This window comes from Zingiber officinale, chromosome 2B (assembly GCF_018446385.1).
Source record: "Zingiber officinale cultivar Zhangliang chromosome 2B, Zo_v1.1, whole genome shotgun sequence".
Taxonomy (NCBI): Eukaryota; Viridiplantae; Streptophyta; class Magnoliopsida; order Zingiberales; family Zingiberaceae; genus Zingiber; species Zingiber officinale.
Window position 1 is genome coordinate 15,187,984 of NC_055989.1, and position 14,539 is coordinate 15,202,522.

At 36.5% G+C, this 14,539-nt stretch overlaps 1 protein-coding gene across 6 annotated transcripts; it reads right to left on the minus strand.

Annotated features, from left to right (window-relative positions):
- Positions 1–1,337: 1,337 nt before the first annotated feature.
- Positions 1,338–14,127, minus strand: LOC122045377 (protein phosphatase 2C and cyclic nucleotide-binding/kinase domain-containing protein-like). Of its 6 annotated transcripts, none has more exons than XM_042605573.1 (17): positions 13,506–14,127; positions 13,291–13,322; positions 12,082–13,176; positions 11,417–11,548; positions 11,098–11,319; positions 10,881–11,006; positions 10,712–10,774; positions 6,726–6,808; positions 4,027–4,258; positions 3,429–3,742; positions 3,276–3,357; positions 3,121–3,187; positions 2,716–2,993; positions 2,517–2,582; positions 2,322–2,443; positions 2,103–2,259; positions 1,338–2,021 (listed from the first exon to the last, which is right to left on the minus strand). In XM_042605573.1, exons 3-17 carry the CDS (start codon positions 13,099–13,101, stop codon positions 1,779–1,781), a joined length of 3,207 nt encoding a protein of 1,068 aa, XP_042461507.1. In that variant the 5' UTR covers positions 13,102–13,176; positions 13,291–13,322; positions 13,506–14,127; the 3' UTR covers positions 1,338–1,778. The 6 variants fall into 6 exon arrangements, with proteins under 6 accessions (XP_042461507.1, XP_042461508.1, XP_042461510.1 ...); XM_042605574.1 differs by having other exon boundaries at positions 13,622–14,126; XM_042605576.1 differs by having other exon boundaries at positions 13,610–14,126.
- Between the last annotated feature and the right edge of the window lie 412 nt (positions 14,128–14,539).

The following is a 14,539-nucleotide window of genomic DNA, read 5'->3' on the forward strand; positions in this document are numbered from 1 at the left end:
TGAAGCATTTCGTTTTGCTTGGCGACTAGTATCGGCACGACCTTGGCACCATATTCACGACAAGTGTGACATGTTGTATAATCTTGTGGTCACAATAGAGGGGTCGTGATCTTGCAACAGTAGCGGAGAGATTGTATAATTCTTTCGTTGTCGTCGTGGAGACATCGTGTGATTTTGTGATCATTACAGAGGGGTTGTATGATCAACGTGGTCACATCGAAGGAGTTATGCAATCCTTGTGGGCATGGTTGGTCGTGCAATCCTGCGACAACACCGAAGTCGTGCGGGTTCGCGAGTGGTATCAGATTTCAGATTTTTTAAAATTAATTTTAGGTTAATTTTTTTAATCGACTTATAGTTATGATAGAGATAATCTAAAGAGACTTTATTAAACCCTAATAAAATTATCTAATTAATTTTATATTCCATTTATTTTAATTTAAAATTTATAATAAATTATTTATTTATTTATCTATTTTCATATTTATTTTTAAATATTTATGTTAAATATTTTAATTTTTAATTAATATATTTTATATTTAAAAAATATCGAAATTATATCGACACGGCACGATACGGTACCAAAATCGTATTATTCCGATCCAGGATCGAAGTCTCGGCACGGATCGAAATTTTAAATCTTGAAAAAGATTATTAAAATGTTTATTTACTTTCTTCATTGGTTCAAAGGAATGTAGTGAAAGTATTGCTTGGAAATTTTTTAACCGAGAAAATTATGTTTTTAATCCTGTAACTTACACTTTTTTCAATTTTAGTCTTGTTATGAGTCAATTTATATTTTTAGTCCTGTAACTTATAATATTTTTCAATTTCAGTCTTTTTTCCTCTAAAATTGAAATTTTTCAACAGAAAATGATGAGTTGTAAATTGAATTTGAAGATTTTAATTTGTTATGACCTATGTGCTTTTTATATTTCAACTACAAACTAGATATTTTTCGTTGAAAAATTTCAATTTTAGAAGAAAAAAGATTGAAATTGAAAAATATTACAAGTTACAGGACTAAGAACATAAATTAACTCATAATAGGACTAAAATTAAAAAAAGATACAAGTTACATGATTGAAAATGTAATTTTCTCTTTTTTAACCCATCTTACTTTTTTCATTTGTAAGAAGGAAATAAAAAAACAGAAGAAGATAGTTACAAAGCTTCAATCAATGCATTCCGGAGAAGGACAAGATCTTTAAACAAGTCAAACACAGTGCTTTCGAGCATTTAAAGATTGGAAGATTTGTTTGCACACACATTTGTATATGTGCTGCCTGTCTGCCTGTCTTGTACAAATGTAACAATACTCAACAAAAGACTTGCGCTTTTAGTTAAAAAGATAATATATCACACGACAAAGCTACATTACAACGTATAATTCGGTTTCGTAATCTTATACATGAGTTCGTATTTAATACTGAATGCCATAGAAGAAGATTTTTGTTTGGAGATTATACATTTCAAAACTATATATATATGTATATAACAGGATTCACAAATCATCATAACCCATCTGCTTGCAGTCTTATTAACAGCTAAAAACTAGTACACCTCCATTATGTATCGCTCTACGAATGAATCTAAATCCTTGGTAAGTTTGGGTTACCTGGAACATGACTCTGAAGCGGAGATTGAGATTTGAAATGTTAGCTGCAGGAAGATACGGACGAGGAGCATGATCATCTGCAGCCGATGGATCATTTGAAAAATGGTCCAGGAAATCCGGCTACGAGTCGAAGAATTGGATGAGACCTGTTGCGAAAGCTTCACCAACCCTCCAGCCACTCTGGAGTATTGAGATCAGCTAGATCATGAGGGGAGGACACAGGAAATGTAGCAGCCTCTGCATGGGTTTCGATGTACGAATTGGCACGAGTAATAACTTCATCTGGCACTGGGAAAGTGCCATCTGCGATTAATTTCCAGTCGATGTCATTAAACCAAGAATGGCTCTTGATAGAGGTTGGACCATCACTTCCTAATCGTGCAGCTTCGTCAACTTCAAGTAGCTGATGAAAAGTTCTTATTAAAGTACAAAATATGGCTAAAAAACAACTTGGATAAAAAAACAAGTTGAAAAAGAGGGAAACCTTAGTGATAAGGTCAACTACTTCTATGCTGAAAGATTGAGGTAAAGTAAGTTGACCCTTGGCGATCTTTGCGAATGTCTCGAGTTCACTTTCTCTCCATGAGCCAAATGGCATTTCAGCTTGAAGCATGTAATAGATCAGTACTCCCAAAGCCCACCTGAGTGCATCACAAAATTGAGGCCAGAATCGTGAAACGCTGAGACATTAAGAGTATCTTACCAGTCGGCGGCGAACTTGTGTCCTTTTCCCAAGATAACCTCTGGCGCTAAGTAGTCTGCATTGCCACATATAGTGAAAGTTCTTTCTCCATCTAACTTCTTTGAAAATCTGAAATCTACAAGCTAAGGACAAATGGAATAGTGTTAAATGTCATACATTGAGCGACTTATTCATCATAGAGAAAAAAAAAACTACCTGCAAACGCCCTGATTGATCGAGCATTAGAACGTCCGGCGAAACACCTCTATAGAGGATAGACTTCTGATCTTCAATATCGGATATTATTAATATTCTATTTATTCTAACTTTAAGATAAAATATTTAATAGGCAAAAACAAAAGGAGGATCCTTTTAATTGATAAAAATACTTTCTACTAGGAAAGAAGTGTCTAACCATGTGTAATTCTTCTAGTGCGACAATAACTGAAGCTGCAAAATATTGTGCTGATTGTTCATCCAAGGGTGTGTTAATTACAGAAGCTAACGGGCACGCGAGACAGCAATCGAGCAGTATCCCAACATGTGAGTCATCAGCACATGTACATAAAACCTTTGGCACAAATGTCAATAAGCTCAAACTCTTCAGTAGTTCTCTCTCTTTCAAGACACATTCTTCCTTCCCAAGATCTTTGATCTTCCTCGTAGAGAACATTTTTAAGCTTCGCATAGTATCTGATAGGAGCTCAAACATAGAATTACCATAGTTAAATCCACTTTGTTTTGACACAAATTGGTGATCAACAGAAAAGGAATATCTACAATAATTACTTCTTTTTTTTTTTGCAAAAAAGATGCCTACCAGATGAATTTAAAATGACGAGGCCAATCTCACAACAGTCAGTGGAGTATATGCTCATCTTCCATTCCTATATAACATGCCGTTATCAACTTCAACATTCAAACTTTCCATTTTGTCTACAATTTCCTTCCAAGATTTATTTATTGATGGCTTACCAAATCAGAGAACTGAATATTGTGTGCACCAGAAGCAGAATTTGGTTCGACTTCTTTCATAGAATCTTGGAAATCCTTCGACCTAGAAGCCATAACACAATTCGTATAACCAGGTAAAAGAATTTCAAAATTTTTATTTTGTTAAATACGTACTTGCGATGATTGTTTTGAGTTTTTGTCAAAGGAGCAACTATCAAATCGAAGTTTTCCTTTGTAAAAACTGAACAGACCACCTTACCAACTGAAACTGCAGTGAGAGAATTAATATGCTCATCAAGAAGAGTCCACTGTCCAAAATGGCTTCCCTCCGAGATCTCAACTACATGTTCACCATTTTCTTGAAAGTGACAACCCTGATCAAAAAGAGTGGAAAGAAGACTGCATGCGTTTGGACTCAACAGCTCTGGTCTGTATGTCAGCCTCACCTTACCTTTTTGGATTAGATACAGTGAAGAGAGATGTTGATTCTGCAAGATATATAATTGTATTGAGACGATGAGTAAACAAAAAATATACTAAAGGTGCGGGAGCAAATCAGATCTTGGGGAATAGATGGATGAGAGAAAAAGAAAAAGGAGATTGAATAAGCGTTTTGTGTCCTTCAGCTTGGTGTACAAGTTAAACCATCTATCATCTGCTTACAGATTCGTATAGCCATGATTAAGACATAATTGATGCAGGCTCATTCCCCAAAGAATTTAACTCACAACAAGAGAAAAAATAGATGCACTTTAGATCAAAAACTATGGACCTTGTCCACTATTTGTTGTCCATCTGAGAAAGAAACTTCGATAAGAGCCTCCGCAATGTGGCTTAGTTGTAAGATTGTCAATTTGGAGAATAGGTCAACCGATCGGAGCAACTTTAGCGATGACAAATTGGAGAACTCTGACATAAGAATTCCTCGGAAGTCTTCCCTCTTCAAGCACCAAAGAGTTCCAGCAGTAACTGCATGAACTGATGCCTGAAGTGGCTTGTTGTACCTATGAGAGAACAGTTAAGCACAAAATTGGGTTATATCCTAATTAAATATATTTTGATGGTTAGCACATGAAGTATCAAAGACATATCCAGCTAATATGATGAATGACAATGAGAAGCAGTCTTGGTTAACAAAAATGTCTTGATTATCCACACAATTCTTGAATACAAAATTATTCCAAAAATGAAAATTTTCCAGGTGAAATTCAATAAAAATTTATTAAGATGAGTTGCATAATTGTGCATAGTCCCCAGACAAATGAATATGACACCATGTCCAACTTCCAAGCAAGCACCAATTAGCATAATATAGCAAAATTCTAGAAATTAACAATGCAATGAGACATGGAAAATATGATCATGTGAGGCCACAATCTAAAATTTAGCAGTGCTTACTGTCAAGATTTTAACAAGTAGTCAATTCAGTCACCAATGCAGCAGCTAGGCAGATTGGAACTGGATTCCAGTGGTTGCTCATGCAGATTAAAAAGTGTGACCACATATAGCCATATGTGGTGTAAAAAATATATCATAATTTCCATTGGGACCAATTTAGAGGGAACCAAATTGATTTAAAACCAAAGTGTGTCCTATTCGGTAGCTCATAACTTGTAAGTGTTATTCTAAACACATGTTTTGCAAGTGATAAGCAATCTATATTTTAAATAAATGCATCACGATTGATAAACATTGATTGTATATTTTGTGTTTTGCATTGTATGATGAATATAATTTTTATTTAAAAAGGACAGTCCGGTGCACGAAGCTCCCGCTATGCAGGGTCTCGGGAAGGATCCATTGTAAGCAGTCTTACCTGCTTTTTGAAAGAGGTTGTTTGCAGGGGATATAATTTTTATTTGATTGACATAATTTTCTGTGGAAGAATGAAATTAGTATTATTTAGGTTATGCTAGTGCAATCCTGTCCTATGTTGCCAATATCAACCTTTGGTTTGGATATTTATGCAAAGATTTTAAATTAGTCTTGCATTTGTACTTCACATGTGTGTTAAGTTGTGCACGAACTTGGTAAGACACACGTAGAGCTTGCAAAGCTCATGATCCAACGAGGTCAAGTGTTGATGATGATTTGGTATGGCCGAGACAACACGCTCAATGACTTCGAGTTCAGATGAAGTTTGGAGGAGAGTGCATGAGGTATCCAAGAGACTGCAAGATAAGAAGCATTGAGATGATATTGGAGCATGACTTGGAACGCCAAGTTGGTCGGCTTAATGGCTCAGGGTCTACTAGAGATCGGGGAAGGATGGTACGAGGAACAACAAAACGAGGAACATTGAGGCGTAGTGTTGATAGCAGATGGAAGAAGGCAAACTAAGTAGAGAAAGAGTGAAAGGAAGTGAACAAAATGTTTTTATTCATGCCTCAATCAACTAGATAGTTGACATATCTAAGGTTAGTCAATTTATGGTAAATTCTAGTCGAATGATCTTACAACAAGAAAGCCAGTTTAGTAGTTTAACGAGCATTATATTGCAAGCTTGTTTGTTTCTTTTGAGAGTTTCTTTATTTATTTACAAGTATATTTATAAGCTTAATTTGAGCTTTGTTGATAAAAATGGTACATAGGCTTTGTTTGTGGACATTTCTTATGAACATTTTATCATTTTACAATATCTCTTCACAATCATCGACATGCTGAACATATATGTATATATGTGTCCAAGCTTGTTCATTTATTTAATAAATTATTCAAGCTTGTTCATTTAGTTGACTTTATTTAATGAGTTGTTCAAGGATATTCATTTAGCTCACCTTGTGCATATTGAACTAACTTAAACAAGTTCTTACCAAGCCAAATACTAAACTTTCTCATGAACCTTTAGTTCATTTACGACTCCATAGAAGACAACACAGAAGACCTTTATTTAATGGTGGATAACATAACAAAATATTGGATTTGTTTCATGCTCTCATTACATCATATTAATAGCAAAACACGTGCACCTCCAACAAGAAAAAAAAAATAAAATAATTGCCAACCATATACATATTTTTTTATAGTTCCAACCATGTGCTTTCCTTCTGTAATGATGGATAAAAGTTTTATCTTCTTTAAGTAATTCAGCAGGCTGTTTTATTTATTAAAGGTTGTAATCTTCTTCAAAATCCTAGTCATATAATCTTGCTCAAGTTTATGAATAAGAATTTTATTGTAATTGCACTAGTTGGTGAAAGGCTACATAAGTCTCATGGGGGCTTATGACAGTTATTGATCATATACTAGTGTGAATCTACATCTCGAAAAAGCAAAATGTTTCATGTTTCTTTCTTATGGACAATTGAATAACATGATTGCCTAATAACTAGATATTGGGAGTATGTTGTGAAAAATGCATTTATGTGAGAATTTCAGTAATATCCCTAGAGGATGTTGATACTATTTTATCATCCAGATGGGAGTGGAAATGATTTTAGAAGGATACATTAAACTATAGCTGCAACGTACATTAGAGCTAGTTCTCCAAAGGATGACAGTTTCTCTGCTGTATATCGATGTAGAACTTTGGTGACTTCTTTCCCTTCTTCTTCCTGCTTACAATATCTGATTAGAGCCTACCCTAATTTCAATATTAAAATCACAAGAAAAATAACTTCTAAATATTCATTGCATACAATTTTAAGTAAATATGCCACATTAATACTGCAAGAATAATGTTAGCTGATCATGAGAACCCTACAATCTAGAAATTCAGAAAAACAAAAATTAGAGTTTACCTATCGTTATAGTCAGGTTCCTTTTGCACTTCTCCTTGGTAATAAATATAGGGCACTATGAATGTTTTTATGAAGGAAGGCCCGAAGCCTACCCATTAGGATAACTAATAGATATGTACAGGATGGTGTTTACAGTGGAGTAGTTAACAATGGGAAGCAAAAAAAATGTTTTAATCCTTCAAAATATTGTAATTTTTCAGCCACATCCAATCACATTTTCTTGCTATTATGATCCAAGTAATATGTAATCACTTTATCAAAGAGACAAAGAACCTGTGCAAGAAGGTGAGAATTGAATTGCCACAACCAAGGCTTAGTAATGGGTGCATCTGTAACCAGTTATAGCATTGATGACCAAGTTGTAAGTTTGAACACATGAAATAAAGAAGAATGGATGAGGGAACACTTGATCAACAAAATGCAGTCTGCAAGGGGGGAGTGTATCACTTTAAAAGGCAAGTCTGTCGTTTGCCCTATTCTTTTTTGAGATGATGATGAAAGTGATAGACCCAGATTTTGTGGAAGACTTAACTAAACAAACAAAATGGATGATATTTTGTTGCATCATCAATCCTTCTTATCAAGTGTAATTACACATGCTCTTGGCGTAGTTTATTTGTAACCTAGTAGCCATATCAAAGATTTTAAGCATCATATTGGTTCTTTTTATAATGACAGAGTAAAAGAGCAACACTTAACATTAGAAATGTCAATCCCTCTATCTCTGCAACAATGAATAAATACTTAATGTTGACAACAAATCTAAGGGATGCAATGAACAGTGGAAATAAGAACATGAAAAGGTAGCCCCCAGGACAATGGTGTAGCGGCAGAGCACTTTCTTAGTTTCCCAGGCATTTAAGGATCAAGTCCTAGCTTTGGCGAATTAGCTAATGAATTTCCCTTAATGGGCAGTTGACCTAAGAATGCTTGGCTTATGCGCCGCAAGTGCTTCTCGATTTACCTTGGTGGCCGGTGGAAAACTTCCGTAGGGTCGGGTTGGTCACCTCCAAGATTAGTTAGCATAAGTTGGATAGCTGGTGCCAACTAACAAAAACAAGAACATGAAAAGGTAGAAGTATATAGCTGGTGTCTGAAAAGTCCTTTTTAACTAGTGTGCCATTATCCCACCTATTTGCTGATGTGCAACTGATTTACTAATTTGAAGAGCGAGAGGATTTGCAAACACAATCTTGTCCCATAGTCCAACATTCACAAAGATACTAAGACTGCATCCAAGAAAAGATATGTATAGCCATGACAAAGTCTGCTATTAAGCAAAGCATGGAGGTGAATTTTCTTTGCATAGGTGTAGTACCATGAGAGATATTTTGAAAGCCTTGCCAATCCACATGCGCTTGATGAATGTTGATTGGAATCTTTCAACAATCTAAGTAAATAAGGTTTCATTTTGTTTGTCGAAACTTTAAGGTGATCTTACTACAAAATGAATCAAATAGAGGTTTAAATTGTAATTCTTTTTCAGGATAGGAAACTCTGCTATTTGGGTAGGTAGTTCATTTTTGCAATCAAAGGGAGCAATTGTGAAATCAAATCACCACCAGATTTTTTGATAGAAAACCATCTGAAACTGTAGACATTGTTTTTTTCCAAATTCCAAAGTGGAAGACTGCTGATTAAATCTTTACATGAGATAATGGATCCTCTAAGTGAGACATCTTTTTAGAAAAAAAAAAAATCTAATTGATCTCTACCATTTGAATGAATGTAGCCATTATGTAAATGAAATGATCCATGAAAGCATCATTAATCCTTGCTAAGGAAGGAGGCATTGAAGGTTTTCATTTTTAGTCCATTTGCTTTGGTATGGAAGAACAATGGGTCTGTCACCCAGCTTGATCCACTTTATTTTTGCAATCTTTATAGCCAATAGATTGATGGATTCATACATAAATATCTAGGATTGTTAAGCTAGGAGATGAGTGCAAAAAAAATGGAGGGGTTGATAGAGATGCTTTATATAAGATAGGATGATTGAAATAGAGGACGTCAAGTGTTTTTTGTGATTGTAAGATACCTCCAAAGTTTAAAGGAAAGTTTTACAAAACGATAATTAGACTTGCTATGTCATATAGAGTTGAATGTTAGGCTTTAAAGCGAGCACAAAAGTAAAAGATGAGACTTGAAAAGATGAAGATGTTAATGTGAATGTGTGGACATACGAGAATGGACAAGATAAGAAATGCGAATAATAAAAAGAAAATCGGAATTACGCTTATTGAGGAAAACCTTCAAGAGATACATTTAAGATAATATGGACATGTACTTAGGTGTCCAATAAATGTCCCAATTAAGCGATATAAAATCATGAAAAATATATACATTTAGTTAGCAACGATAATATAAGATAAAATTCATTTAAATATAAATAAAAATATAGTAGGGGATCAAGTCCATATAATCGACCCCATTTAGTGGGATAAAGACTTGGTTGTTGTTGTATAGCTAATAGATTCTTTTGGCAGTCCAATGATTGTCTAGGGCTTGAAGGAGGTCGTTCACTACTAATTTTATTGAAGTGATATTGTAGATTCTTCAATGCTTTCTAATGAGTGAAGTTCTTGTAGTAAAAATGCATTTTCTCTTGTTTGGGTGGGTTAACACATGAGTCTTCTCCCACTCTTTAACTAGCTGGTGCAATAGAATGTTGCTTTAGATACTAGGTGCAGCCTATTTAGATGGCAGGTAGGACAATGGGTATCGCCACTTATGACCAGGAAGATGCCCCTGGCTAAAAGTTCTCAAAATGAATAAATTTGTCACCGGACAAATGAGATTTCATCGAGTCTAGACAGATACACGATTGCACCAAGTGTATTTCCTTCTAGTTAAAGGAAGGTTCCAGTTCATGGATGACCTCACCAAGAAATAGAGATCCATGAGGATACATCTGAAATTTAGTCTCTCTTTTTGGCTAAGATACATGCTAACTTAAAATTTCCCACTAAGACTGATAAGACTTGAGTAAATAGAAGAGACCATGGGTATTTCATGACATAAGATTGATGGACATGTCATGTCAAATTTATTCTGCAAGGTTTAGAAATGAATAAATAATAAGTCGAGGAGATCCATCTGATTTCATTTCGTTGCAGTCTGTGAGGGAGTGTGAGGTTAGAAGTAATCCCATCCTCAATGTACAACTATGATAAGGTCTGTTTTGTTTACTAATCCTGCCCTGGTGATGACATTTTGCAGCTTAGTCATGATAAAAGAACAATGAATTAAGGAACTTCCTACGGTAAGGTGAAACAGAGGAAAGGATTTTTCCAATTGCAGAAGGAGAAGAAAAAGGCTGTAGTAAGAGTTCAGGTATGGAACTTATAATTTGAACATTGTACTTTTGACTCTACATCCAGTTTTACAACTGCATGTATTTCTCTTTGAATTCCAACATATTATGTTTCAATTTTGATAGTTCGATAGTCATTTAAGATCTCCTCTCCCATGCTCACTTTATTACGTATTTCTTCCATTGCTCGGTTAATTGAGAACTCTCATCAATGCCCTTAGTTTCTAGATTTCATTTTTTTGATTCACCCTTGATATTCATAAGAGAAACTTGGACTATGCCTAGTGTGTTATAGAAATGGATAAATTCTGAACAAAAGAGAGAGAAACTAAAAAAATGTCCAAATTATAAAGAAAAGAAAGTACTTATCATGACATCATAGATTCATAAACTTGAACAAGCACCTGAATTGCTACAACTTCAAACTCTCCAGTTCCAACAACATAGAAGCAATCACCTTCCCCACCCTGTATTAATGAAGACACATCATTAAGTTATCTGAAAACTATAATTTTTCTTCCAAAAGTTCAATTCAAAAGTTTCAGTTATTTTTCACTGAGATAGAAAGACTACCTGTTGCACGACAACATCTCCTGGCTTCACATCAACTCTTCTCATGCAGTCAAGCAAAACATGTCTTTGTGAATCTGTAAGCTTTCGAAAGAGAAAGTGATCATGCAATGCCTGCTCAATATGCGCCTGAATAGAAGTATTGACAACCCAACTATTAAGCAAGTTTCACCTTACAATGAAGTGATATCTATTTTTATGGCAAGCATATAGATGTTACCTCTTCTTCCCACGTTTTTCTATTTGATGGAGAGGGAGGGGCCCAAGCATATCCATTCTCAAGATAACTCTCAATAGCTTTTAATCGTGTGCGTGACGGATCCTGTTTTGCACGATGAGTCCTGGCGTTCCAATTTAAAGTGAGTGGGGATTCAGAACCTATATCTTGAACATGTTCTGAAGGATTCAGAGGCATATCAGCTCCAGTTTTAGGTGACATTGCCTGAAAAAAATAGAGATGAAAGCAGACATTCAAATTAAAATACAAATTGTCCAACGAGCATTAGTTCACAAATGACTAATGAAAGACATCCTCATACATTAGGAATCCCACTTATATGAACAACAATGATAGTAATGTCATCTGTACGAGTTTCAAACTGTAGCCAAAGTCGATAAGATTCAGCAACAATTGCTGCACATGCATCACGAGGATCCTTAAACTTGGCAACCTGAAAATTTAATCACATTCACAATAAAGGAAAGAGACTGTAAGAAATTGATGAAACATGAGCAAAAATATTTAAGGGTATGTACAAAGGAGAAAACTACAGTGAGTATTGCTATTAGAATAATGCCACAACCTGAATGATCAAAGGTTCTTTGTACAGGAAATTATCAGACATGTTACTGAATGGTCTTACTTCTTAATAATCAATTACATTTCCATAATATGCAAGCAATAAAATCAGAAGACCTTGGCTATTGTGGACCACGCTGCTGGTAGAGTAAAATGATTGTCATTGAACAACACATGGGCTTGAGTTTTAGAAAGTTTCAACTTACTCATTAAATAACTAAAGTTGAGGCCTGATGACGCAGTGGATCAATTTAGAAATTTAATTTAAACTTTCATAACCATACAACTAACTTTTGATTCTCACTAACAAAGATAACATTTAGACGTTACCATTCTTGATGATAACAAATTCACAAATGCAAGTTGGAATCTGCAAGTAACTAAGGCTCAGAAAGAATTACTCACCATATCAACTACAGTTTGACTGGAAAGGAACTCAAAGACACCATCGCTAGCAATCACAAAGAAGGGATGGAGTGGAGTAAGCTCCATGACAAATATCTCTGGGGCTGCAACAACACCAATAGATTCTGCAACAGAATCTCCAATACTTCGTGTGAATGCTGTTCCAGGATACATTGCATTTTGAACCCACAGCCGCGGGGGATCACCATCATCGCCTTCTTCAGTACCCCAACACTGCACATCTGGGTTTTTTAGGCCCTCTATCTGATCCAACGTCAGCACCCTGGCTCCACAATTCTTGACTCTCTCAAGTTCATCATTCCTAAATGGAGTCTGATCTAATGAGAGATCCACAGCTACAATATCCTTCCCTCTCTTCTCTGCAATAACAGCCCTAGAATCACCTGCATTTGCAACATAAATTGTTCTACCCCTAACCAAAATTGTAATTGCAGTGGTTCCGCTCATTGAATCATCCAAACTATCTGCATGCAACTGTGAATTGGTTGCAAGAAAAGCCGCATGGATAGCCTTGAAGGCATCTGTCTGAAACTTGTTACTCCGAAGCAAGTTTTCACACAATTTCCGCTTCACAAATTGCGAGCACTGAGCTCCATTTTCTCCATGCCCATCAAACACGCCAAAGAAATGATCATCCAGATTTGTACCAAATGGAGTGTGAATGCAAAAACTGTCCTGATTGGCCTTATCCAATGCCTCCGGATAGTATCCTCTCTGAGATAGGTAAGAGTATCGCAACTCAAAGTTACCTCCAGGAACTCTAACTTTCCTTGACCCTTCAGGGGGGAGAAATTGTGATGAAACCCTCGAGAGACGATTGATGCCCACATCAGAATCTCTAGTTATGCTCAGTTGGTTCAATTGATCTTCACTTTCTGCATCACTATCTGAAGAAGTATCACCAGTTTCCACACCCTTTATTCTATTTCCCTTGCTATAAGATGTTGTCGGGGAGTGAGGCACTTGCCCAAGACAGCCTCTCGAATAGAAACACCCCATTACAGAGTCAATCAAGAACAAATACCTGCTTTCTCTACAGCATTCTCAAATGTGAACTTTCAGAGCTCAGCACAACTGAAAACAACAGCAACAAATCAATAAATACGAAAGCACTTAGAAACCCCCAGATCTGGTGTTTATGTAGGTCTTCAGATATGATCCCCAAAATCAATCTTTGGCATAACCTACCCAAGTTTTCACGCTAGGAGCATCAAGCAGGCCTGAAACGAATTGGTACGACAATATAAGAATCGGAAGCAAGATAATTCTTCACAATCTGTAATCTTTCAACAAAACGAAAAGCAAAACCAGATAGAATTATCTTTCGGCGAAAGCAGAACCAGATAGAAGGGGGGAAAGGAAGAGAAACGAATAAAAAAGGCAGCTTTCCAAGATCTCGTGACCTAGGCGAGCAGCAGTTACTGCAAAGCACACTGAGACGGATGCACAGAAAGAACGCTCTAATAGGACAGAATATACGGTCGGGGGAAGGAGAGAAAAAAAAAACCCCATTTCCCACCGCTGCCGCGTTGTCATCCATATCGCCTCCATCCCTCATCTGATTCCCGGCCTTTCGATCATCGGAAGGAGAGGCGGCGCGAGCAAGTGCAAGAATGCTGAGATGGACAAACCCGGCGCTATCTTTCCCTCTCCGCGGCCACGATCGTGCTAAAGGTGGACTGACTTTACCTCTCGCCCTGAAACAGACTCGCCAATGATGATGAATGGCTGAGGAAGCTGATTCGCTGCGGCCTACATGGGGATGAACTTGTGAGGAGGAGGAGCCGCCACGCCTAGCTGCTCGGTGGATAAGGCTGCCGGTTAGATCACTCTCCTGTTGTGAAGATGACGGGGGAGCGACCGGCTTGAATCGTGCTCATGTCGAATGGCGGCTCGGAGGAAAGCGAAAAGGAGAGGAGAGCTGACTCCGCCGTGCGCTCTCGGACATGGATAATGGATTCACGGGGTGGGCGTCAGTGAGCAGGCGCCGTGCGGCTTCGAGAATGCCGTAAAATTTAGGTGGATCTCCCAACAGTACGGATAGATCCTCGAGTAAATACGTTGCTTTTATTAACCAAAAAAATTGATGAACACATCCCATATTAATGGATTCGATTTTACTTAAAATTTTCTGTCGGTTGTAGGACCATATTGGCACTGTAAGTTCTAGTGTTTGAATTTTGATAAAATTGAGATATCACGAGTTTTTTCTGTTGGAAGGGCCTTTTCCTTTGGTAGAAGTAGAAAAATTATGATCGGGATAGTGGATCTAAAGCTATTGAACTTGGTATGATCTTTTGTCGAAATGGAATGTCCTTACTTTACTTTTTCTTTTTATTTATCGTAAAAGATTTTACGATTACATATAGTAATAAAGTCTGGAATCAACATATTTTTGTTTTACTCCCCGTAACTCTTCCTCAGCCAGACTTGGGTA

Coding starts and splice junctions, on each gene's coding strand:
- LOC122045377 (XM_042605573.1), bottom strand. CDS start 13,101: ATGGGGTGTTTCTATTCGAGAGGCTGTCTTGGGCAAGTGCCTCACTCC. Junction 11,320..11,416: donor ATATAAGTGGGATTCCTAAT/GTATGAGGATGT, acceptor TATTTTTTTCAG/GCAATGTCACCTAAAACTGG. Junction 2,022..2,102: donor TAGTTGACCTTATCACTAAG/GTTTCCCTCTTT, acceptor ACTTTTCATCAG/CTACTTGAAGTTGACGAAGC.